The sequence below is a fragment of the Oncorhynchus gorbuscha genome, linkage group LG03, assembly GCF_021184085.1.
Source record: "Oncorhynchus gorbuscha isolate QuinsamMale2020 ecotype Even-year linkage group LG03, OgorEven_v1.0, whole genome shotgun sequence".
Taxonomy (NCBI): Eukaryota; Metazoa; Chordata; class Actinopteri; order Salmoniformes; family Salmonidae; genus Oncorhynchus; species Oncorhynchus gorbuscha.
The window spans coordinates 40,474,184-40,497,537 of record NC_060175.1 but is presented as its reverse complement, the minus strand read 5'-3'; the positions used below and the strand labels follow the sequence as shown (position 1 = coordinate 40,497,537).

Below are 23,354 nucleotides of genomic sequence, written 5' to 3'. Positions count from 1 at the left end.
AAAACATGACAATTTTCCTCTCTGAGGAAATATCCTCACTTTTCATGTAACATGAGTATCACGTAAAGTTATTCTTACTATTTAAGACGAAATTCCTCAATCTGCTAAAGATGGTTTATAATCTGCATTGTTCAGAAAATGCAAAACAACCACAAAGGAACAATTCATTTCATAATATTTTTGATGTTTTTGAGTGAATTTATCTTCTTTGAAGATTTGTCTTGAATTATCATTCATCATGGACCCATTAGTTTATTTATTACCCACATTGGGTGAGAAAGCGCACAAAGAATGTTTCAATTCTTGAATTATGCAACACTATCCTTCTGTGAAGGAATTTCACATAATATTTTCTTGTTTATGACTTGCAAATCTTTAATTGATTTGCTTGATATTCAAGCCTGTTTTTTGTGTGATTCACTACCAATGTTACAACATTGAAATACTCATATCACATTTAAGATATGTATCTGTAAGAAATGCATTTGTTTGCAGTTGCTTCTATGAAGGTTTTATATAACCCACACTCTATGATGTGTCTTGAAGATGTTTTCAAGAAATTGTAGGAATGTGTCATCACAAAATGAAGAAAAACTATTTTATATGAAAAATAAAAGAAATTATTAAATATATATCTGATTGTTTGTGTGTTTTTTTTCTCCAAAATCCTATATTTTGCATTTGAGTCCAAGTACTGATCATTTGACACTGTAAAATCTTAGATCCAAGGAAAGAAAGATGCAATGGCTTATGAACGTCATCAAGAAATATATGATTATCCAGAAGTTTACAGTACCTACAGAAAGTGTTCATACCCCTTTTTCTACATTTGGCTGTGTTAAAGACTGAATTCAAAATGGATTAAATCATATTTATTTTCAACCATCTACACACAACACCCTAAAATGACAAAGGGAATACATGTTTTTAGAAATGTTTGATTTTTTAGGGGAAATGAAATAAATAAATATCGAATTAATTTTACATAAGCATTCACACCCCTGAGTCAATACGTGTTAGAATCACCTTTGTCAGCGATTTCAGATGTGAGTCTTTCTAGGTAAGTCTCTAAGAGCTCTGTACACCTGAATTGTACTATATTTGCACTTTATTATTTTTAAACCTTCTTCCAGCTCTGTGAAGTTGGTTGTTGATCACTGCTAGACAGCTATTTTCAAGTCTTACCATAGATTTTCAAGACGATTTCAGTCAAACTGTAACCAGGCCACTCAGAAACATTCAATGTCATCTTGGTAAGCATCTCCAGTGTATATTTGGCCTTGTGTTTAAGGTTATTGTCCTGCTGAAAGGTGAATTTTTCTCCCAGTGTATGTTGGAAAGGAGACTGATACAGGTTTTCCTCTAGGATTTTGCCTGTTCCTAGCTCTATTCCGTTTCTTTTTATCCCCAGAAACACTCCCTAGTCCTTGCCGATGTCACGAACCGGCTCAAAGCCCGTAACAAAGGGAGACAACGTGGAGATAAGGAGTAGCAAAATCTATATTTATTAAATAAGTAACTAAGTGTAATATACAATGGTGTGTGTAATCAGTAATCAGTAGTGTAAGTGAGTGTTTTGCATGCATGAATGTGATAATGCAGGGTGATGAAAGGTGCCAAAGCAAACAAACAAACAGCCACCAAGAACCACAACACAATCTACAACGGGTGTCTGCATGGAGAGAGTCTCCTCCATGAATGTGGAAGAGGTCTATTTATCCTGGGAGACACCTGGCCCAGGTGTTTCCCATGTAGCTGACGACCCTCTCAACTCCGCCCACCGGCATCCTAATAAGGAAACAAGAACAACGACAGAATACGGCAGACAGAGTGGGAGGGTCGTCACATTCCCCCCCATAAAACCGGGGACCAACAAGGACCCCGGAACAACATACCAGTCTCCCGCGTCCCAAATTGACACAGGCCTCTGCGTCCCAAATTGACACAGGCCTCTGCGTCCCAAATTGACACAGGCCTCTGCGTCCCAAATTGACACAGGCCTCTGCGTCCCAAATTGACACAGGCCTCTGCGTCCCAAATTGACACAGGCCTCTGCGTCCCAAATTGACACAGGCCTCTGCGTCCCAAATTGACACAGCCTCTGTGCCCCAAATTGATGAGGGTTTACGTGTTCACACTTACAATTTGCCCCAGCCAACCTCCTCCCCAGACCTCAGCAACCTTCGCACAGGAAGCAACATTTAAGAGGAAAGAAACAAGACCAGGAGGGAGCAGACAGGACAGAGAGAACATGACAATACGAAACAATGGTCAGTCACGTAAACATTAGGAACAGGGCGCACGAGAGAGCGCATCAGCAATCACGTTTCAGTCCCCGGATGTGCCTCACATCGAGATGGAATGATTGTAAAAATAAACACCATCGCATTATCCTCTGGTTTGGACACATCATGGACCTCAAAAAGTGAGGGGTTATGGTCGGTGTAGACCACAATAGGTACTACCCTGCAATATACAATCGTCAGGACCAGGAACATCTTCCTCCTCATGCACAGGTCTAGCACGACAAGAACCCAAGGAAACAACGGTATCAGCCAAAAGAACAGGTTTACCGTCCTCTGTAGAATCCCACTGTTCAGTCTCAGAGGAACGTGCATAATAGGGTTTTAACAGATTTACATGGCACAGCTGGTGTGCTTTCCTCCGTTCTGGAGTGGCAACTAGATAATTTTGCTCAGTGTACTGGCGCACCACTGTATATGGACCTTGAAATTTGGCTTGAAAAGGAGAACCAACAATTGGCAGCAGAGCAAGAACCTGGTCACCTGGACTAAAGTGACGAGGCTCAGTTCGGCGATCAAATATGCCCTTCATCCTCTCCTGTGAAGATGATAACTTCTCTTTAGCCATTTCACCAGCGGCATACAGCCGTCGCCGGAAATCACACACATACGAACACAGGGACTGAGGAGGCTCGGGAGACTTCCAGTCATCCTGGAGAACAGATAAAAGTCCACGCACCCTATGTCCAAACACAAGGTCATTTGGACTGAAACCTGTGCTCTCCTGTGAAACTTCCCTAGCGGCTAACAGTAACCAAGGCAACCCCTCCTCCCAATCCTTATCCATCTCAGTACAATAAGCTCTCAACAAAGACTTAAGTGTTTGATGGAAACGTTCCAGTGCTCCTTGACTTTGCGCGTGATAGGCGCTAGACACATTGTGTTTAATATGGAGCTGTTGAAGAACCTGACCAAACAGATTAGAGGTAAAATTAGATCCTTGATCACTCTGAATGACCTTAGGGATTCCAAACAATGAGAGAAACTGAGTCAAAGCTTTTAACACCGATTTAGTCGTGATAGATCGGAGAGGATAGGCAGCAGGAAACCTAGTGGTCTGACACATCACAGTGAACAGGTAACTGCTACCCTTTTTAGAACGAGGCAGAGGACCCACACAGTCAATAATCAGATACTCAAAAGGTTGGCTGAGTACAGGAATAGGAAACAATGGTACTGGTTTAATAGCTTGATTAGGCTTACCAGTTAATTGACAGGTGTGACAAGTTTTGATAAAATCAGAAACATCCCTCTTTAATCTAGGCCAAAAGAAATGTCTTAATATGCGATTGTAGGTTTTCCTCACCCCCATATGTCCAGCAACGTCGCTGTGAGAAGTTTCCAACACCAACTCACGAAGCTTAACTGGTACAACAACTTGACTAATTGCCTCCCCCAGAAAAACACTATCATGAGACACCCACTTTCTCATCAGGACATCCTCTTGGAGGAAATAGCCATGGGCGACATCTCCCAACTGTTCTATAGGCACAATTTGATCACGCAACTCTTCCAACGTGGGGTCATCCCGTTGAGCATTGATTAGATCTGAGCGGTTTACAGATAACGGGATAACAGGGAAGACAGTGACATACTTTGTATTATTATCATTAGTCGGCGCAGTGACTAGTTCGCCACGGCTCATAGAACGTGTCACTGCACACGCAGAGAACACCTCTGGGAAACTCTGTACACTCTCATCAGGAATCCCAACAAATGACGGCTTAGTGGAAACCACTAGAGATGGAAACACGACTGGCCATACACGCTCACCTGCCAAGTTATTCCCAAGGATAACGTCGATACCCTCAATAGGCAACGAAGGACGCACCCCCACAACAACTTCACCCTTCACCAGCCCACAATCCAACATCAGTTTATGCAATGGAACTGACAGAGTGTTCAAACCTATTCCCTAATTAGAACACTATTCCCTGAATCAGTCTCAGCAGAAAAGGGTAACACAGACTCCAACACAAACGATTCAGAGGCACCTGTGTCTCTCAGGATCTTCACTGGCACTAAGTCTTTACTTCCTAACATAGACACAAAACCTTCTGTAATGAAAGGTAAATAGTCTGGATCAATATGGACTTTCACATTCTCCTGGGCCTGAGGAAATGAGTCAAGAATGAACTGATGTGGAACAGGTGCAGCTAACGCAGCAGGCTTAGATTTAGCGTAAGCACCCTTTGACCTGAGAAGTGGACATTCGTTTTTCCAATGACCTGAACCTTGACAGTAGTGACACTCCTGCCCAAAGTCAGCCTTACCATGGGAGTCAGGTTCAACCCTAGTTGAATAGAACTCTGCCCGAGAACCAAAGTATCTCGGTGAGCGAAGCCCAAATCTATCCGAATGCCCCCACTCTTTCCGAATACGGGGTTTTGCAAAGACACTTTTGTGAGTCAACACATACTCGTCCGCCAAAACCGCAGCTTCAGCAACATTCTTTACTTTCTGTTCATTAATATAAGTGGCAATACGATCAGGAATTGTGTCCTTAAATTGCTCTAACATAATCAGATCACACAGCCCTTGGAAAGTCACAACTGCAGAGGCGGAACACCAGCGATTAAACTGTAAAGATAACTGTCGCGCAAACTCAACATGAGTCTGGTTATCGTCCCTTTTAAAGTTCTAAATCGTTGGCGGTAAGCCTCAGGGACCAATTCATAAATCTGTAACACAGCTGTTTTAACTTTATCATAACTGGCACTGTCGTGTACACTAAGAGCTGAATATGCTTCCTGCGCTTTACCAGTCAGCACACACTGCAACATTAAAGTGCGGTCAGAATCAGGCCAACTCCTAGCGTCAGCAACCCGCTCAAACAACGAAAAGAATGTCTCGGGGTCCCTTTCATTAAACCGAGGCAATAACCGCAAGTTCCCAACAATATCAAATGTCTCTGGGGCATGACCAAAAGCGGAACTACCCCTAGGTAAATCTGGGTCACCTTCCCAAAACAAACTCTCCCCTGAGATCTTTCCTTCCCTAACCAACTCTATACGTTCTTGTTGCAACTTGATTTTAGCACGCTCCATATCTTGTTTAAATGCCAATTCCTTTTCATATTTCACACGATCATGCTCTAGCTTCTCACGATCATGCTCTAGCTTCTCACGATCATGCTCTAGCTGTAACAAAAGCAGTTCTTTCTGCTGTTCAAAAAGAAGGCTACTAGGACTAACCGATGGAATGGCCATTGTAACGTTATGGGGAGACAACAAATCCTCAGCAGAGGCTGGCCCGGTGGTAACTTCAAGAATACCACTCTCCATCAGATTGGCTTTCAATATCAACCTAATAGAATTCTTTAGACGTTTATCACTAATCTCAACCTTGTAGTGTTCCGCGACCTTCAACAGCTGTTCTTTAGTACCTAAATCTAACAATTCCTCTGATGGAGAGCGAATGAACTTATCTACATAAGACGCCATAATCACACAAATTTTTTTTTATCGCTTTTCCCTTCTGCTGAGCACACCAGAACACAACCCGAGAATTGACAATCACCCTGAGCACCACAGAAGAGAGATGAGATATGGAGCTTCCCCAAAACCTACAATAACTCAACCCTAGTCTTCGTGCAGATTTGCGGTGGGAATTTACGCACTGTAGCCCGCTGGCAAGGAAATAGAACTCCCCAGCATGCTGGCAAATTCCACCAAGCCACGGATGTGCCCCGAGACAACTGCTCAGTCCACAGACACCACACAAAAATAACAAACATTAACCATGCCCAACATATTCCAAAAAATGAAACACGTCGCTAAACCTATCAGGGGAAAAAGGCTATAGCTCCGGGTAGCAAGTTCCACTACCCTACCCAAATCTCCCACCGAGGTACACAGCAGATTACTCACTTCAGACTGACGTCCCAACAGAAAGTAAAACAAGAGTTCAGGCTAGGCAGGGCCTGGAAACTAACCATTATACTCTCTCCAACACAGCACACAAACCAAACAACAAAGGCAACCAATACTGGGCCGATCACACTCAAACACAATATTCAATCCAAACACGTACCTCCACGGTCTCCCAAACCAATAGTTCAAAGATCCCGGATGAGCCCCCACTTGTCACGAACCGGCTCAAAGCCCGTAACAAAGGGAGACAACGTGGAGATAAGGAGTAGCAAAATCTATATTTATTAAATAAGTAACTAAGTGTAATATACAATGGTGTGTGTAATCAGTAATCAGTAGTGTAAGTGAGTGTTTTGCATGCATGAATGTGATAATGCAGGGTGATGAAAGGTGCCAAAGCAAACAAACAAACAGCCACCAAGAACCACAACACAATCTACAACGGGTGTCTGCATGGAGAGAGTCTCCTCCATGAATGTGGAAGAGGTCTATTTATCCTGGGAGACACCTGGCCCAGGTGTTTCCCATGTAGCTGACGACCCTCTCAACTCCGCCCACCGGCATCCTAATAAGGAAACAAGAACAACGACAGAATACGGCAGACAGAGTGGGAGGGTCGTCACACCGATGACAAGCATACCCATAACATGATGAAGCCAACGCCATGCTTTAAAATATGAAGACGTGTTGTGTTTGCCCCCAAACATAACGCTTTGTATTCAGGACGTCAAGATAATTTCTTTGCCGCACTTTTTGCAATTTTACGTTAGTGCCTTATTGCTAACAGGATGCATGTTTTGAAATATTTGAATTCTATACAGGCTTCTTTCTTTTCACCCTGTCATTTTGGTTAGTATTGTTAAGTAACTACAATGTTATTGATCCATCCTCAGTTTTCTACTATCACAGTCATTAAACTCTGAAACTGTTTTAAAGTCACCATTGCCCTCATGATGAAATCTCGTGTGGTTTCGTGCGGTTTCTCTGGCACCTGAGTTATGAAGGACGCCTGTATCCTTGTAGTGACTGGGTTTATTGATACACCATCCAAAGTGTAATTAATAACTTCACCATGCTCAAAGGGATATTCCTTGTCTTTTTTTAACCCATCTACCAATAGGTTCCCTTCTTTGCAAGGCATTGGGAAAACGTCCCTGGTCTTTGTGGATTAATATGTGTTTGAAATGAACTGCTCGACTAGATCTTACAGATAATTGTATATGTGGGGTACAGAGATGAGGTAGTCTTTCAAAAATCACATTACACACTAGTATTGCACAAAGTGAGTCAATGCAACTTAAGATAGGACTTGTTAAGCACATTTTTACTCCTGAATTTATTAGTCTTGCCGTAACAAATGTGTTGAATAATTATTGAATCAAGACATTTCAGCTTTTAATTCAACTTTGACATTATGGGGTATTGTGTGTAGGCCAGTGACACAAATCTCAGGCTGTAACACAGCAACATTTGGAACAAGTCAAGGGGTGTGAATACTGAAGGCACTGTATGTAATATTCTGTGTTAATTCATTTAGTTGAGGGTTTAGAGGTATGAGATATGTATCACTAGCAAATCTAGGTTCCAACTTAAAATATATGTGTATTTGATTATTTGTTATTTAAATACGTACTTTCTGTGTATTTGAATAGTTTCAAATAATGTGGCCGAAATCACCTACTACTGGAAGTATGACAATTATTTTCAAATAATAGCTTACTAATGCATTATTTCAAATATTTTTAGGACCTGGGGTCAAATGCATGTATGCATTTATTTGTATTTGAATATACTCTGTATTTGAGTATTTTCACAATACTCTGTGTATTTGAGTATATTCAAAAACAGTGCTTTTGGAAAGTATTCAGACCCCTTGACCTTTTCCATATTTTGTTAGGTCTTATTCTAAAATGTATTAAATTGTTTTAACTCATAATGACAAAGCAAAAACTGGTTTGTAGACATTTTTGCTAATTTATAAAAAGTTTAAAACTGAAATATCACTTTTCATAAGTATTCAGACCCTTAAAAACTAGAAAATTGTGCTGTCTGGTTTGATTATGTCACGGATCCCCCCGGTACTGCTGCTCATTCCGTTCACCAGCTCCAGAGGTCTACGTCTCCACCCTTCTAGGCGTCACTGAACTGGATCATCACCACCAACCCTGGACTGTCTTGTCTCATTATGCACACCTGGATCCTATAACCCCTGACTAGTATGTGTATAATTGTGCCCTCTGTTCCCCATTGTCCTTGTCGATTATTGCTCAATGTCTGTTGGTCTTGTTAAGTACCTGTGCTCTGTGGTATCGGCTTTTGTACTACATTTACTGTACATTGTATTACGGTTTACATACCGTGTTAGTGTGCACTTGTTATTACGGGTCTCGTCCTGTGTATTGTTATTACGGGGTTCGTCCTGTGTATTGTTATTACGGGTCTCGTCCTGTGTATTGTTATTACGGGTCTCGTCCTGTGTATTGTTATTACGGGTCTCGTCCTGTGTATTATTATTACGTGCCTCGTCCTGTGTATTGTTATTACGGCTCTCGTCCTGTGTATTGTTATTACGTGCCTCGTCCTGTGTATTGTTATTACGGGGTTCGTCCTGTGTATTGTTATTACGGGTCTCGTCCTGTGTATTGTTATTACGGGTCTCGTCCTGTGTATTGTTATTACGGGTCTCGTCCTGTGTATTGTTATTACGTGCCTCGTCCTGTGTATTGTTATTACGGCTCTCGTCCTGTGTATTGTTATTACGTGCCTCGTCCTGTGTATTGTTATTATGGGGTTCGTCCTGTGTATTGTTATTATGTGCCTCGTCCTGTGTATTGTTATTACGGGTCTCGTCCTGTGTATTGTTATTACGGGTCTCGTCCTGTGTATTGTTATTACGGGTCTCGTCCTGTGTATTGTTATTACGGGGTTCGTCCTGTGTATTGTTATTACGGGTCTCGTCCTGTGTATTGTTATTACGGGTCTCGTCCTGTGTATTGTTATTACGGGTCTCGTCCTGTGTATTGTTATTACGGGTCTCGTCCTGTGTATTGTTATTACGGGTCTCGTCCTGTGTATTGTTTTACGGGTCTTGTCCTGTGTATTGTTATTACGGGTCTCGTCCTGTGTATTGTTTTACGGGTCTTGTCCTGTGTATTGTTATTACGGGTCTCATCCCATGTATTTATTAGAGGTTTACACCTCTGTCTTTTGTTTGGGTTACATCCGTGTTATGTATATACGTGTTTGTTTTGGGCTTCGTCCCCATGACGTACTCTATTTTGGTTAGGGACATTTTTTTAAATCCTGCGCCTGTCTCCTATCATTATACAACGTGGCAGATTAACGTAAGGAATTTGAAATTATTCATGCTTTTACTTTTGATACTTAAGTATATTTGAGCAATTACATTTACTTTTGATACTTAACTATATTTAAAACCAAATACTTTTAGACTTTTACGCAAGTAGTATTTAACTGGGGGACTTTCACTTTTACATTAGTTATTTTCTATTAAGGTATCTTTATTTTTACTCAAGTATGACAATTGGATACTTTTTCCAAAACTGTTAGTCTTCGCAGAAATGCTTACTTGTGCAATGTCATTACAAAAGGCAATTAAACTATTTTTACATTGGTAAAATGTATCTTTTCTGCATTGTTCCGTAGATTACAGGTGTTCTATATCTTGATTTAGCTAATATGTTGATGCATGGTAGAGTTTCTAAGTGTTTTCTAAAAAATAAAGCTTATTGATACCCTCATCCTAGTCATGTGGGCAGGCAGAGTAAGTATCCTTCTTTGTCTGGGACTTGACTCAACTGCATAGCTAATGTGATGAGTAATAAGACACACTTCTGTTCATCCATTGAAAGCAAAGCAGTCAATGGAGAGAGTGTGGGAAACCCAGGAAAACTCATTCACAGAGCCTTTTTGGGACAATAGACTCAGACCCCTACGGGGAGGGGGGGTCAAGGGATAGGGAGAGGAATTTTGATTGTTATATTTCAGAATCCTAGACCTATGTTTAGTAAATGTTCACATAATATCCAAAACCAAAAAGTATCTGTTGTGTCTGGTGAAAATCATAATTTTCATAGTCTTATTTTGAAATGTATTGTCACAGTCCTTATACTAAGGCTGATGAAATAAGGCCAATAATATCTTGCTGTATGGTTAACCCTTCAGGGATTTTTTATTCAACTTGTTGCTTATTGTATAGGCTACCGAGACTATATCAATTAGTGAAAATATTTGTATTTACCATCATCTAAATGGACAAATATCTAAGAAACAAATTTAACCCCAGGGGCTTGATGGGAACTGCTTGTGTAGAGACAATGCCATTTAACAAGGCATACTGAACGGAGATTTGCCTATTTGGTTACATCATATTTTTTTTACACTATTCCTATCTTTCTGGAAGGAAATCTTATTATTTTATGTCATTTGTAATAATACATGAAATGTTTCCTTTAAAATATAGCTATTGTCTAGGAAAAAAAGAGAATCGATATCAGCTTAAATACCATTTAGAAAACCGATTGAATTGCAGACATTGACTTGGACTAACTTGGATACACGGTCTGTCCCTCTAAGAGTATATGTTGAATCAGCCAGTGCAGGAGTTTCCCTCCAGAATCCAGATGGTCTGTGATGTCAGAATCTGTCTATCATATAACACAGATCCAATAGCCATCACTAATGGTCCACTGAGCACCTTTTGTAGTGCATTGATCACAGCACACAGAACTTAGTGTGGGAAACTCAGATCAGCTCTCTACTCACACTGACCACCAGGCTTATGCCAGAGAACACATCTGCTACCTCTGGACTTCCAAAACCCGAAGTGTATTCCCTCCACTCTGAATAATAGGAACAGTATTACAACATTTCTCTCAAAAAGTTATGAGAAATGATGAATGGGAAATGATGGAGTCATTCCAATATCGATCTACATTTAGATCATATTGCTATTTTCTCTGTCTTCTATAAGAATTCATCCCATTATCCTAATTATGCTACTTCATTACAATGAAAAAAACATTTAGCATGAATAATTATGAATGCATGTCAGACGTGTACGAACCTTTTACGGATAAAGCAAACACGCAAACAAGCTAAAATACTGAATTTGCACAGAATTGGCAGGAATCCATTTTTCTGTTCAGGATTACAAATAAAGAGGTCATATTCATAATGCAGTCACCAAATACAATACAGAAGGCTACGAATCTTCCAATAAAATGTATAAGAAAGGAGTGTAAGTTTTAATGCAGAAGGTATGTGTCAGTCCCACACGTGTAAGTTTTGATGATGAGCGTGTGTACTGTCTGTGTCATTGATCCATTAGGCAGGAAATCTGGGGGTCACCACTTTCCCAGATTCACACAGCGCTCCGAGTCACTCTCCATCACCCCCCACCCCTCCACCTGTTCCCCTGAGACGTGACCATTGTCCCCAGCATTAAGAACCCAAGCTCCCCCATTGACTACAGACTGTGAGAAACTCCAACAAACCCAAGACCCACACATTCATATGCAGATTTGGGACTATATATAGGAGAGATGAAACCAGTAGAGATCAGATTCACTTTCTACACAGAGACCTCTACAGCACAGAGATCAAGCCATGGCGCCTACAATCACTTCAGCCATGATCTACTCTAAGGACCACCTGACTCTGACAAACAAGGTACATTGAAATGACATCTTGCTTTATGATTCGGTTCTTGATAATAGTTGTCATCTTTTTATCAGACCTCTGATATATTTTAGAACAATGTTATAAATGACTCTCCTTATTTTTTTGCAGATAAGAAAGCCAGTGGTGGAGAAGTTACGCAGAGATCGTATCAACAGCAGTATTGAGCAGCTCAAGTCTCTCCTGGGTCCAGAGATCCTCAACCAGCAGTCTGACTCCAAGCTGGAGAAAGCAGACATCCTGGAGATGACAGTTTGCTTGCTGAGACGACAGAAACAGTACCAGCCAGTGAGCTCATCCTCATGCTCAGCACCTGTTAATCAGGGTTACTCCAGATGTGTCCAAGAGATTGTACACTTCCTGTCCACAGATGAGGTGAAGACACCATCTCAGAGAAAATTGCTGAGCCACTTGCTGCTGGACTTTCAGAGCCTGCAACCATTCTCTGATAAGAACAGGAGTGACCTGCCTCAGCTGAGCTCCCCAGCCCAGCACAGCATCAGCAAAGAGAAGGGTCCAGTTAACAGCGCCCTCTGGAGGCCCTGGTAGAGTCCTACAGACTGGAGCTCCACTCTCAGACAAGCACAATGGACCATGTTGGTCTAAGAATAATGTTATGGATGTTAGACAGTAATGAGAATAGGAAGAGATCTTCTTCCTCATCTGCTGAAGCAGGACATTTCCTACTCCACATTACTGACGATTTCATCCTCATTTTCTGCATTTGCAGGAGTTTATACTATAAGTTTTAGTTTTAATGAAAAGGACATTTAACAATGTCAGTATTTTAATTATCCTCTCTTGATTACAAGAGCATCAATTGAATCTTCTGTTTTTATTTTAGTTTCACTAATAAGATTCTATTTCATTTTTATAAAGTGAATATATTTTGTATTTTTTCCTGTGGAAAAATAATAATTTATCATATCGTGTTCACTGTCTTCCTAGTGGAAAGACTAGTGAAAAAATGTCATTCTTATTTGCCCTGTTTTGATATTGATATTAAAACATGCAAACAGCATCGTATGTCATAATTCAAAAAAATGATATCTGCATTTAAGTCAGAATAAGTTACTTCCTCTCGATTGTGAGAGGAGCTAAAACATATGTAATGGTTTGTGTCACTATGTGTGTTTATCAGTATCACTCGCATTCCGAGAAGTTATTGTCAAGCTTGAAAACATGTTTTCAAAATGAATGTAAATCTTCAAATCAAGTTGATGCGAATAAAAACAATCATCGAAAACAATTCTTATGTTTATTTGATTAATTACACTCCATTGAAATTTCAAATGTCTAAATCCTTTTTTATATTTTTTTAAATGTCCCCCCCTGATGTACAGTACGTACTTACCTGCACATTAGTAGTGCAGGAAATACACAAATTCGTATGCTGCCTATTTCTTGTGACTACAAGCAAAAATATGCAGTAATATAAATTATTCTGAAAACAAATGATTTATCATGAGAGGGCAGTGGTGATTTTAGCATGTAAATCTTGGTGGGGCAAACTCCCCACTTTTTTTAGATGCGTGCCAGCAAAGCCACTACACAACACAATACAACAGTAAACAATACATTCATTGAACTTTTATCGTGACCAGTGGGGATTTTAGAACGTAAATCTTGTTGGGGCAAACTCTAATAAGTTTTTTGTATGCATGCCAACAAAGTCACTACACAACACTAAACAATAAATAAATTGCACTATAAAGGGGCCCACATGAAGCTGTCCCAAAAGTAGAGCTTTCTTTTCAGCACCATGGAGTGAATCCTTACAACTGCTACACCTGGCTATCAAGCAGAGCCTTGTCTGTGAAACAGTTCATTCAGCCTCATTTACTGCCTTAGCTGATATGGCTGACTTGCTTAATCAAATGTGATTTCTAATGACAATTGAGATGTACAAACTATGGCATAACGGGACTATGAGAGGATAAGAGGCAATCTGTCATTTTGATTAAGACATTAATGAGCAGCTAGGAAGGACGTAGTCAACATAACTATTTGTTCAACACTTTTGAAATATACAGAAACAGAATTCAGAATATGGGCCGTTCTTACAAAATTATCCCTGTACACCAAGTCAGAACCATAAAGGGGTCATATAAACAGACAATGAAAGCTCTTACAATATTTGCTGATTACATTTCTCTAAAACAGGCTATAGGCTACATGTCACCACCAAGTCAGAACAGTAGGCTAAGTTATGAGGGGGAAAGGGACCAAATTATTAGGTGTGAGGCACATGTGCTATTAACAGTTTACTACACAACCAGTGGTGACCCGTCATTCAGGGCTGGTGGGGCAGAGTTTTGAGTCCCACATTTTTGGCACGTCACATATCAATTTGCAAACAACGTAAAAAAATACAAATAATCATTGAGTTAATAAAGCCGCATACAAACATGGTCACTTTTTTGTTACAGTATACATATCTCCCTGGCATATTACATAATTTATGCTGCAGGATACAATACATATTCGGACTCACCTTGTCTGGGTTGGCGCCCCCCCCCCCCCTTGGGTTTTGCCGTGGCGGAGATCTTTGTGGGCTATACTCGGCCTTGTCTCAGGATGGTAAATTGGTGGTTGAAGATACCCCTCTAGTTGTGTGGGGGCTGTGCTTTGGCAAAGTGGGTGGGGTTATATCCTTCCTTTTTGGCCCTGTCCGGGGATATCATCGGATGGGGCCACAGTGTCTCCTGACCCCTACTGTCTCAGCCTCCAGTATTTATGCTGCAGTAGTTTATGTGTCGGGGGGATAGGGTCAGTTTGTTATATCTGGAGTACTTCACCTGTCTTATCCGGTGTCCTGTGTGAATTTAAGTATGTTCTCTCTAATTCTCTCTTTCTCTCTTTCTTTCTCTCTCTCAGAGGACCTGAGCCCTAGGACCATGCCTCAGGACTACCTGGCATGATGACTCCTTGCTGTCCCCAGTCCACCTGGCTGTGCTGCTGCTCCAGTTTCAACTGTTCTGCCTGGGGAATCCTGACGTGTTCACCCGACGTGCTACCTGTACCAGACCTGCTGTTTTCAAATCTCTAGAGGCAGCAGGAGTGGTAGAGATACTCTTAATGATCGGCTATGAAAAGCCAACTGACATTTACTCCTGATGTGCTGACTTGCTGCACCCTCGACAACTACTGTGATTATTATTATTTTACCATGCTGGTCATTTATGAACATTTGAACATCTTGGCCATGTTCTGTTATAATCTCCACCCGGCACAGCCAGAAGAGGACTGGCCACCCTTCATAGCCTGGTTCCTCTCTAGGTTTCTTCCTAGGTTTTGGCCTTTCTAGGGAGTTTTTCCTAGCCACCATGCTTCTACACCTGCATTGCTTGCTGTTTGGGGTTTTAGGCTGGGTTTCTGTACAGCACTTTAAGGTATCAGCTGAAGGGCTATATAAATAAATTTGATTTAATTTAATTTTGATTTGTTGTGCTGTAATCACTTGAACAGGAAGGTGACACGGCGGTCCTTGTGGGAAAAGTTTGTCATCAAACTTTTTCATTAAAGTCAGGCATTCTCTGGATTTATGGTGCTTCCAAGACAAACAGGAACTCCGAAAACAAACAAGGTAAAATCATGACGTCAGTGATCTTAAGCTTAGAGCTCTAGAAAGGGGCCCCAGTTACTGACTTGGAGTTCCCAGTTGTCTTGAACTCACTGAAGTCTGAGATTTCCCAGTACCGAGTTTCCAGTTGTTTTGAATGCAGCAGAAGTCATGCTGGATTGACAGCATGGCCAATGTATTCAACCTTTTCTGGCCCATGGTGTTGAATGTTTATCCTTTTAAGCTTGGAAAAGAGACCCTAAAACCCAGATTTGGACCACACACCCACTCCACTGAATAGGAGACAAATGATTGCTTTGCAACGCTTGCGGTTAACCACTGATTCCTTCCAACGCACTTATTAGTGAATTTGCGATTTTCAACTTGTTGTGTTTATGTCTAATGGTTGATGAACACCGATACATTTTATCTATAATTTCTCTTCATATTACAAGGATGGAAAGGATTTGTCAGGAGATTGTTGACGTGATTCACGATGAAGACTGCTTGTCTAAATTGCTAGCTAAGATTTTGAAAGTATGACATTGACCTGATCAGTCCAATCAAAGCTATGGTAGATTTTACGTCATATTATCTGTGGCCAATGTCCTTGAGCCTACTTGGATGGGCACTTCTAATGTAACTCTATGGCAGCACCCAATGGGCTTGAATTTTCAAGCTCTCTCTGTAGATTTTACAGTGTCCCCATGAGTGACAGAACACTGAGCCAATCACGGTGCAACTAGAGGACATTACCAGCCACATTACTAACCCCTATACAAAAAATAAATAAAATAATAATAATAATAATTGGCCCCACCTGCCTTGAATGAGGGGGCGCCACTGTGAGAGGGCAATAAACAATAACAATAGTATTGCTGCACACTCCAAGAAAGGTTCCAATCTTACCTTTCTGTTAAAACATTTTTTATATATTGCTGAAGTGTATTCACTTTTGAGGATACAAGCTCAAGTACACAGTACAAATATGATCAAAGTATGAAAATATGAAATATTTTATATGACGCATTTCCTATTCAACACAAATGAATGAACAAGTCTTGAAATGACTTATACACTTTCTAAATTTAGTCTAATCAAATTATAAAATGACTACCTATAAGATTTCACATCCTATGTCAAGCAGGCTCAGAAATAGTGATGTTCCGGAGTTCTAAATTGAGCAGCTGCTGAAAAATGAGCTCCTGTATATATTGAGATTTAAATGTTTTTTTTTAGAGTGAAGTACATCAAAAAAATCAAGAGAAAACTGCAAGACTCAATAGAAGACAAAACAAGGAACAAACCAAAAGACAGGCTTTTGAAAAATGAACTATTTTTCATAAAATTGTACAGTTATCTTAGCTAGCTGAATTGCTAGCAGAATTGTTTACTTGTTGCTAAGCAGTTGCTAGGGACTCTCCTGGAAGAAGCTAGCTAGCTTACAAAGAATAACAACAAAAAATATCTAGTTAACAGAAGAAAGGAAGACAAAATAAGGACAAAAGAAGGACAGAAGAAAAAGGAAAAGAAAGAGGACAACATAGTGAAACAGTCAGCACTTCTATTGCAACTTGTATTTCGTCGTCCTAACGTAGTCTACACTGCTATCTGCCCAGCAGCTAGCCAGCTAGCATACGTCCACCGTCTACCGAATAGCAGCACTGTAGAAACTATTACACTCAACTGAACGACTTGATTAGTGTAGTGTTAGCTAGCTACATAGTTGTCTTTGCTGTCTTCGTATCCAAGATAATTGTGTAGTTTAGAGCGTGTAGTCTTAGAGTGATTATCTTAATTTACTGAGGTTAGCTAGCCAGCTATTTGTCGTCCTTAACGTAGGAGACACTGCTAGCTAGCCAACAGCTAGCCAACGTCTACTGAATAGAACTTCCGCACTCAACAACCCGGTCGCATTCCGCTTCGCTCCGCAGGTAGTATCACATTTTTCATTTCATTTCATTACAGCACAACGGTTTGATTTGTTTGATCGTAGCTAGCTACATAGCTAGCTACATAGCCGTCTGTGTATCAAAGATAATTGTTGTCGTTCTTTTAACGCAACGTAACGTAATCAACACTGCTAGCTAGCCAGCTAGCCCCCGAATAGCAGCACTGTAGAAACTATTACACTCAACGGAACGACTTGATTAGTGTAGTGTCAACAACGCAGCCACTGCCAGCTAGCCTACAAAGTCAACAACGCAGCCATTGCCAGCTAGCCTACTTCAGCAGTACTGTATCATTTTAGTCAATAAGATTCTTGCTACGTAAGCTTAACTTTCTGAACATTTGAGACGTGTAGTCCACTTGTCATTCCAATCTCCTTGCATTAGCGTAGCCTCTTCTGTAGCCTGTCAACTATGTGTCTGTCTATCCCTGTTCTCTCCTCTCTGCACAGACCATACAAACGCTCCACACCGCGTGGCCGCTGCCACCCTAATCTGGTGGTCCCAGCGCGCACGACCCACTTGGAGTTCCAGGTCTCCGGTAGCCTCTGGAACTGCCGATCTGCAGCCAACAAGGCAGAGTTCATCTCAGCCTATGCCTCCCTCCAGTCCAGTTTGTTGTCCAGGATCACGCCAAGGTTCTTGGCGCTCTGGGAGGAGGACACAATGGAGTTGTCAACCGTGATGGCGAGATCATGGAACGAGCAGTCCTTCCCCGGGAGGAAGAGCAGCTCCGTCTTGCCGAGGTTCAGCTTGAGGTGGTGATCCGTCATCCACACTGATATGTCTGCCAGACATGCAGAGATGCGATTCGCCACCTGGTCATCAGAAGGGGGAAAGGAGAAGATTAATTGTGTGTCGTCTGCATAGCAATGATAAGAGAGACCATGTGAGGTTATGACAGAGCCAAGTGACTTGGTGTATAGCGAGAATAGGAGAGGGCCAAGAACAGAGCCCTGGGGACACCAGTGGTGAGAGCGCGTGGTGAGGAGACAGATTCTCGCCACGCCACCTGGTAGGAGCGACCTGTCAGGTAGGACGCAATCCAAGCGTGGGCCGCGCCGGAGATGCCCAACTCGGAGAGGGTGGAGAGGAGGATCTGATGGTTCACAGTATCGAAGGCAGCCGATAGATCTAGAAGGATGAGAGCAGAGGAGAGAGAGTTAGCTTTAGCAGTGCGGAGCGCCTCCGTGATACAGAGGAGAGCAGTCTCAGTTGAATGACTAGTCTTGAAACCTGACTGATTTGGATCAAGAAGGTCATTCAGAGAGAGATAGCGGGAGAGCTGGCCAAGGACGGCACGTTCAAGAGTTTTGGAGAGAAAAGAAAGAAGGGATACTGGTCTGTAATTGTTGACATCGGAGGGATCGAGTGTAGGTTTTTTCAGAAGGGGTGCAACTCTCGCTCTCTTGAAGACGGAAGGGACGTAGCCAACGGTCAGGGATGAGTTGATGAGCGAGGTGAGGTAAGGGAGAAGGTCTCCGGAAATGGTCTGGAGAAGAGAGGAGGGGATAGGGTCAAGCGGGCAGGTTGTTGGGCGGCCGGCCGTCACAAGACGCGAGATTTCATCTGGAGAGAGAGGGGAGAAAGAGGTCAGAGCACAGGGTAGGGCAGTGTGAGCAGAACCAGCGGTGTCGTTTGACTTAGCAAACGAGGATCGGATGTCGTCGACCTTCTTTTCAAAATGGTTGACGAAGTCATCTGCAGAGAGGGAGGAGGGGGGAGGGGGCGGAGGATTCAGGAGGGAGGAGAAGGTGGCAAAGAGCTTCCTAGGGTTAGAGGCAGATGCTTGGAATTTAGCGTGGTAGAAAGTGGCTTTAGCAGCAGAGACAGAGGAGGAAAATGTAGAGAGGAGGGAGTGAAAGGATGCCAGGTCCGCAGGGAGGCGAGTTTTCCTCCATTTCCGCTCGGCTGCCCGGAGCCCTGTTCTGTGAGCTCGCAATGAGTCATCGAGCCACGGAGCGGGAGGGGAGGACCGAGCCGGCCTGGAGGATAGGGGACATAGAGAGTCAAGGGATGCAGAGAGGGAAGAGAGGAGGGTTGAGGAGGCAGAATCAGGAGATAGGTGGGAGAAGGTTTGAGCGGAGGGAAGAGATGATAGGATGGAAGAGGAGAGACTAGCGGGGAGAGAGAGCGAAGGTTGGGACGGCGCGATACCATCCGAGTAGGGGCAGTGTGGGAGGTGTTGGATGAGAGCGAGAGGGAAAAGGATACAAGGCAGTGGTCGGAGACTTGGAGGGGAGTTGCAATGAGGTTAGTGGAAGAACAGCATCTAGTAAAGATGAGGTCGAGCGTATTGCCTGCCTTGTGAGTAGGGGGGGAAGGTGAGAGGGTGAGGTCAAAAGAGGAGAGGAGTGGAAAGAAGGAGGCAGAGTGGAAAGAGTCAAAGGTAGACGTGGGGAGGTTAAAGTCGCCCAGAACTGTGAGAGGTGAGCCGTCCTCAAGAAAGGAACTTATCAAGGCATCAAGCTCATTGATGAACTCTCAGAGGGAACCTGGAGGGCGATAAATGATAAGGATGTTAAGCTTGAAAGGGCTAGTAACTGTGACAGCATGGAATTCAAAGGAGGCGATAGACAGATGGGTAAGGGGAGAAAGAGAGAATGACCACTTGGGAGAGATGAGGATCCCGGTGCCACCACCCCGCTGACCAGACGCTCTCGGGGTGTGCGAGAACACGTGGGCGGACGAAGAGAGAGCAGTAGGAGTAGCAGTGTTGTCTGTGGTGATCCATGTTTCCGTCAGTGCCAAGAAGTCGAGGGACTGGAGGGAGGCATAGGCTGAGATGAACTCTGCCTTGTTGACCGCAGATTGGCAGTTCCAGAGGCTACCGGAGACCTGGAACTCCACGTGGGTCGTGCGCTGGGACCACCAGAGTAGGGTGGCCGCGGCCACGCGGTGAGGAGCGTTTGTATGGTCTGTGCAGAGAGGAGAGAACAGGGATAAACAGACACATAGTTGACAGGCTACAGAAGAGGCTACGCTAATGCAAAGGAGATTGGAATGACAAGTGGACTACACGTCTCGAATGTTCAGAAAGTTAAGCTACGTAGCAAGAATCTTATTGACTAAAATGATTAAAATGATACAGTACTGCTGAAGTAGGCCAGCTGGCAGTGGGTGCGTTGTTGACACTACACTAATCAAGTCGTTCCGTTGAGTGTAATAGTTTCTGCAGTGTTGCTATTCGGGGGCTAGCAGGCTAGCTAGCAGTGTTGTTTACGTTACGTTGCGTTAAAAGAACGACAATAGATGGCTAGCGAACCTAGAAAATCGCTCTAGACTACACAATTGTACACAGTTGTACTGAACAAGTTTAAATGTTTTTTCAAAAGAAATTATCAAATTGATGAGCACTACATTTTTGTAGTATTTTTTAAACGTGTTGATTACAATGATCAACAATAACTGGCCCTCCATGAGGACTTTTATCCCAAAATGGGTGTTTCATCACCAATCTGCTTGTGAATGTTTATGCCTTATATTTTTTTAAGGGGAACGTATGAGATGAAAAAATGACATATTTGCTTTGTTACCAATACATTTGTGTAGTGAAATGGTCATATTGACGTTATATTGCACATCTTCTGTTAAAGAAAAAACCATGTATACTAGTCCTGTATTACCGGACCAATAAAGTCGTCTGTAGCGCGGGGAAAACAAATAAATCAGCGCCCACCCTTCAAACAGCTATCTGCATCAGTTATTTATTTGATATTGATCAACTTGAGCTACAGCATCTCTGTTCCTCCATGACACATTTTTACCCAGACTGGGTGTTATACAGTACCTGTTATCATCAACTGTTATCATCAACTTGTGATTATCGATATTTGATCTGATTTAAGATCAGACTTTGTGTGAACACTTTTTGTGTGAAAAAGTGTCTCACATGATTTGAATAATGTGCACATTGCAAATGGTGAAAACTTCACGCTCATTGTAAAACCAGTTTTTTTTTTTAACAATATGTTGTATTTTATAAAGACTGTAACTGTATATCCTATGTCTTGGAGAGTTGTCCAAGTTCTTGTTGTTTAATCACTTTATTTCTATTGAAATATTTACCTTATATTAAGGTCTTTAATGATATGAATCATTGGGTCAATCTGAATAAATACACAAATCATTAGATTAAATCTTGTTTGGTTTGATGGCAACCTTCCATCGCAGTTACATTACTGATTCATGATATTCCACCTGTAGAAACAATAAAGCCTACTATTACCCGTTACTGTAAACAAGGATATTTAATTCATTAGAATGCAACACTGAATCCATATTAATGTGTGCCTCTCTGGGTGCTTCATTCTAAGTCTACCACGTAAGATAAAAGTTAGACATTTCTATCCACACATAATTACCAGGAAAGACATGACAAAACATTGCGTTAATTGTTTTAGTTGGCATGTGAAAGTGACTATAAAGAGATAATTAATCATAAATATTCCCCAGGAGGCATGAATGTGATTTCTTTTTACTGACACGCATATATTACATAAATGTATTTTCAGTGTATCAGAATGTATAACAATTCCATTTCAGTGAGTTTAGTTTGGTCAGCAGTAATTTCAGGTGTTGGACCAAAACTGCTACTGTCATCTTTAGTGCTCTAAAAGTTTAGGGCAGCTGTGCCCTCAAAACTCAATAGCTAATGAGATGCGCAATAAGACACACTTCTATTGTTCCTCCATTGAAAGCAGTGAATGGAGAGAGTGTGGGAAACTGAGGAAGACTCACTCACAGAGCCCCTTAGGGACAACAGACTCAGCCCTCTACCCTGGACTGTCAGAGGTTAGAGGGGGGTCTGGCTCTCTATTGGGGAAATCAATGTTGTTGAGCACTTGGTTCATGGAGGTAGGACTTTGCAAATGTTTTGAAAATAAAAATAAAAACATCATATTTGAAACATTTGAAGGCATCCATTATGTATTTTTGCAGCAGAAATGTGCCCTTCTCCAAGAACCCACTTACAAATCAAATCAAATTGTATTTGTCATATACGCTAAATACAAATACAACCTTACAGTGAAATGGTTACTTACAAGCCCTTAACCAACAATGCAGTTTCAAGAAAAATACACACAAAAAAAGAAACCAAAGTAACAAATAATTAAAGAGCAGCAGTAAAATAACAATAGCGAGGCTATATAAAGGTGGTACCGGTACAGAGTCAATGTGCGGGGCACCGGTTATTGGAGGTAATTGAGGTAATATGTACATGTATGTAGAGTTATTAAAGTGACTATCCAAAGATAATAACAGAGAGTAGCAGCAGCGTAAAAGGGGGGCAATGCAAATAGTCTGGTTAACCATTAGATTAGATGTTTAGGAGTCTTATGGCTTAGGGGTAGAAGCTGTTTAGAAGCCTCTTGGACCTAGACTTGCCCTACCGGTACCGCTCTGCGGTAGCATAGAGAACAGTCTATGACAAGGGTGGCTGGAGTCCATGACCATTTTTAGGGCCTTCCTCTGACACCGCTTGGTATAGAGGTCCTGGATTGCAAGAAGCTTGGCCCCAGTGATGTACTGGGCCATATGTACTACCCTCTGTAGTGCCTTGTGGTCAATAAGGCCTATCTACATAACCAGTGGCATAATGCATTTAAACACATTTTCTAAATGGTTTATATGTGGGGCATGGTTGAAAATATGGAATTTGTTTGTGTACACAAACACACATCTAACTTTATGTCACGACTAGTCAAGGTGGGTGGAATCAGGCGCAGAGAGCAAATAATGAATAAAGGTTTATTCTCCGGTGAACAACAATAAACACGGACAATCCAAAAATACAAAACAGGGTGAAAAATATCCAAACAGGAATAAACAGACAAACCGGAGAAATAAAACACAAAAACACCGACAGCCGAAACGAAATGTCAAAAACAAACAATCCCGCACAAAACAAGGGCGGGACAACCTACATTATATACAGATACTAATTAACTAACACACAGGTGAAAAC

General features: G+C 41.8%; 1 protein-coding gene across 1 annotated transcript; it reads left to right on the top strand.

The window, feature by feature from the left end:
• Positions 1-11,741: 11,741 nt before the first annotated feature.
• On the top strand, positions 11,742-13,042 carry LOC124020261 (transcription factor HES-5-like). Its single transcript, XM_046335612.1, has 2 exons — positions 11,742-11,866; positions 11,987-13,042. The coding sequence occupies exons 1-2, from the start codon at positions 11,804-11,806 to the stop codon at positions 12,422-12,424; spliced, it is 501 nt and encodes a 166-aa protein (XP_046191568.1). The 5' UTR covers positions 11,742-11,803; the 3' UTR covers positions 12,425-13,042.
• Positions 13,043-23,354: the final 10,312 nt, after the last annotated feature.

What these genes read in the sequence shown, in the direction of transcription:
- LOC124020261 (XM_046335612.1), top strand. Translation starts at nt 11,804, where the DNA reads ATGGCGCCTACAATCACTTCAGCCATGATCTACTCTAAGGACCACCTG. An exon ending in ACCTGACTCTGACAAACAAG is followed by an intron (nt 11,867 to 11,986) that starts GTACATTGAAAT and finishes ATTTTTTTGCAG; the next exon opens with ATAAGAAAGCCAGTGGTGGA.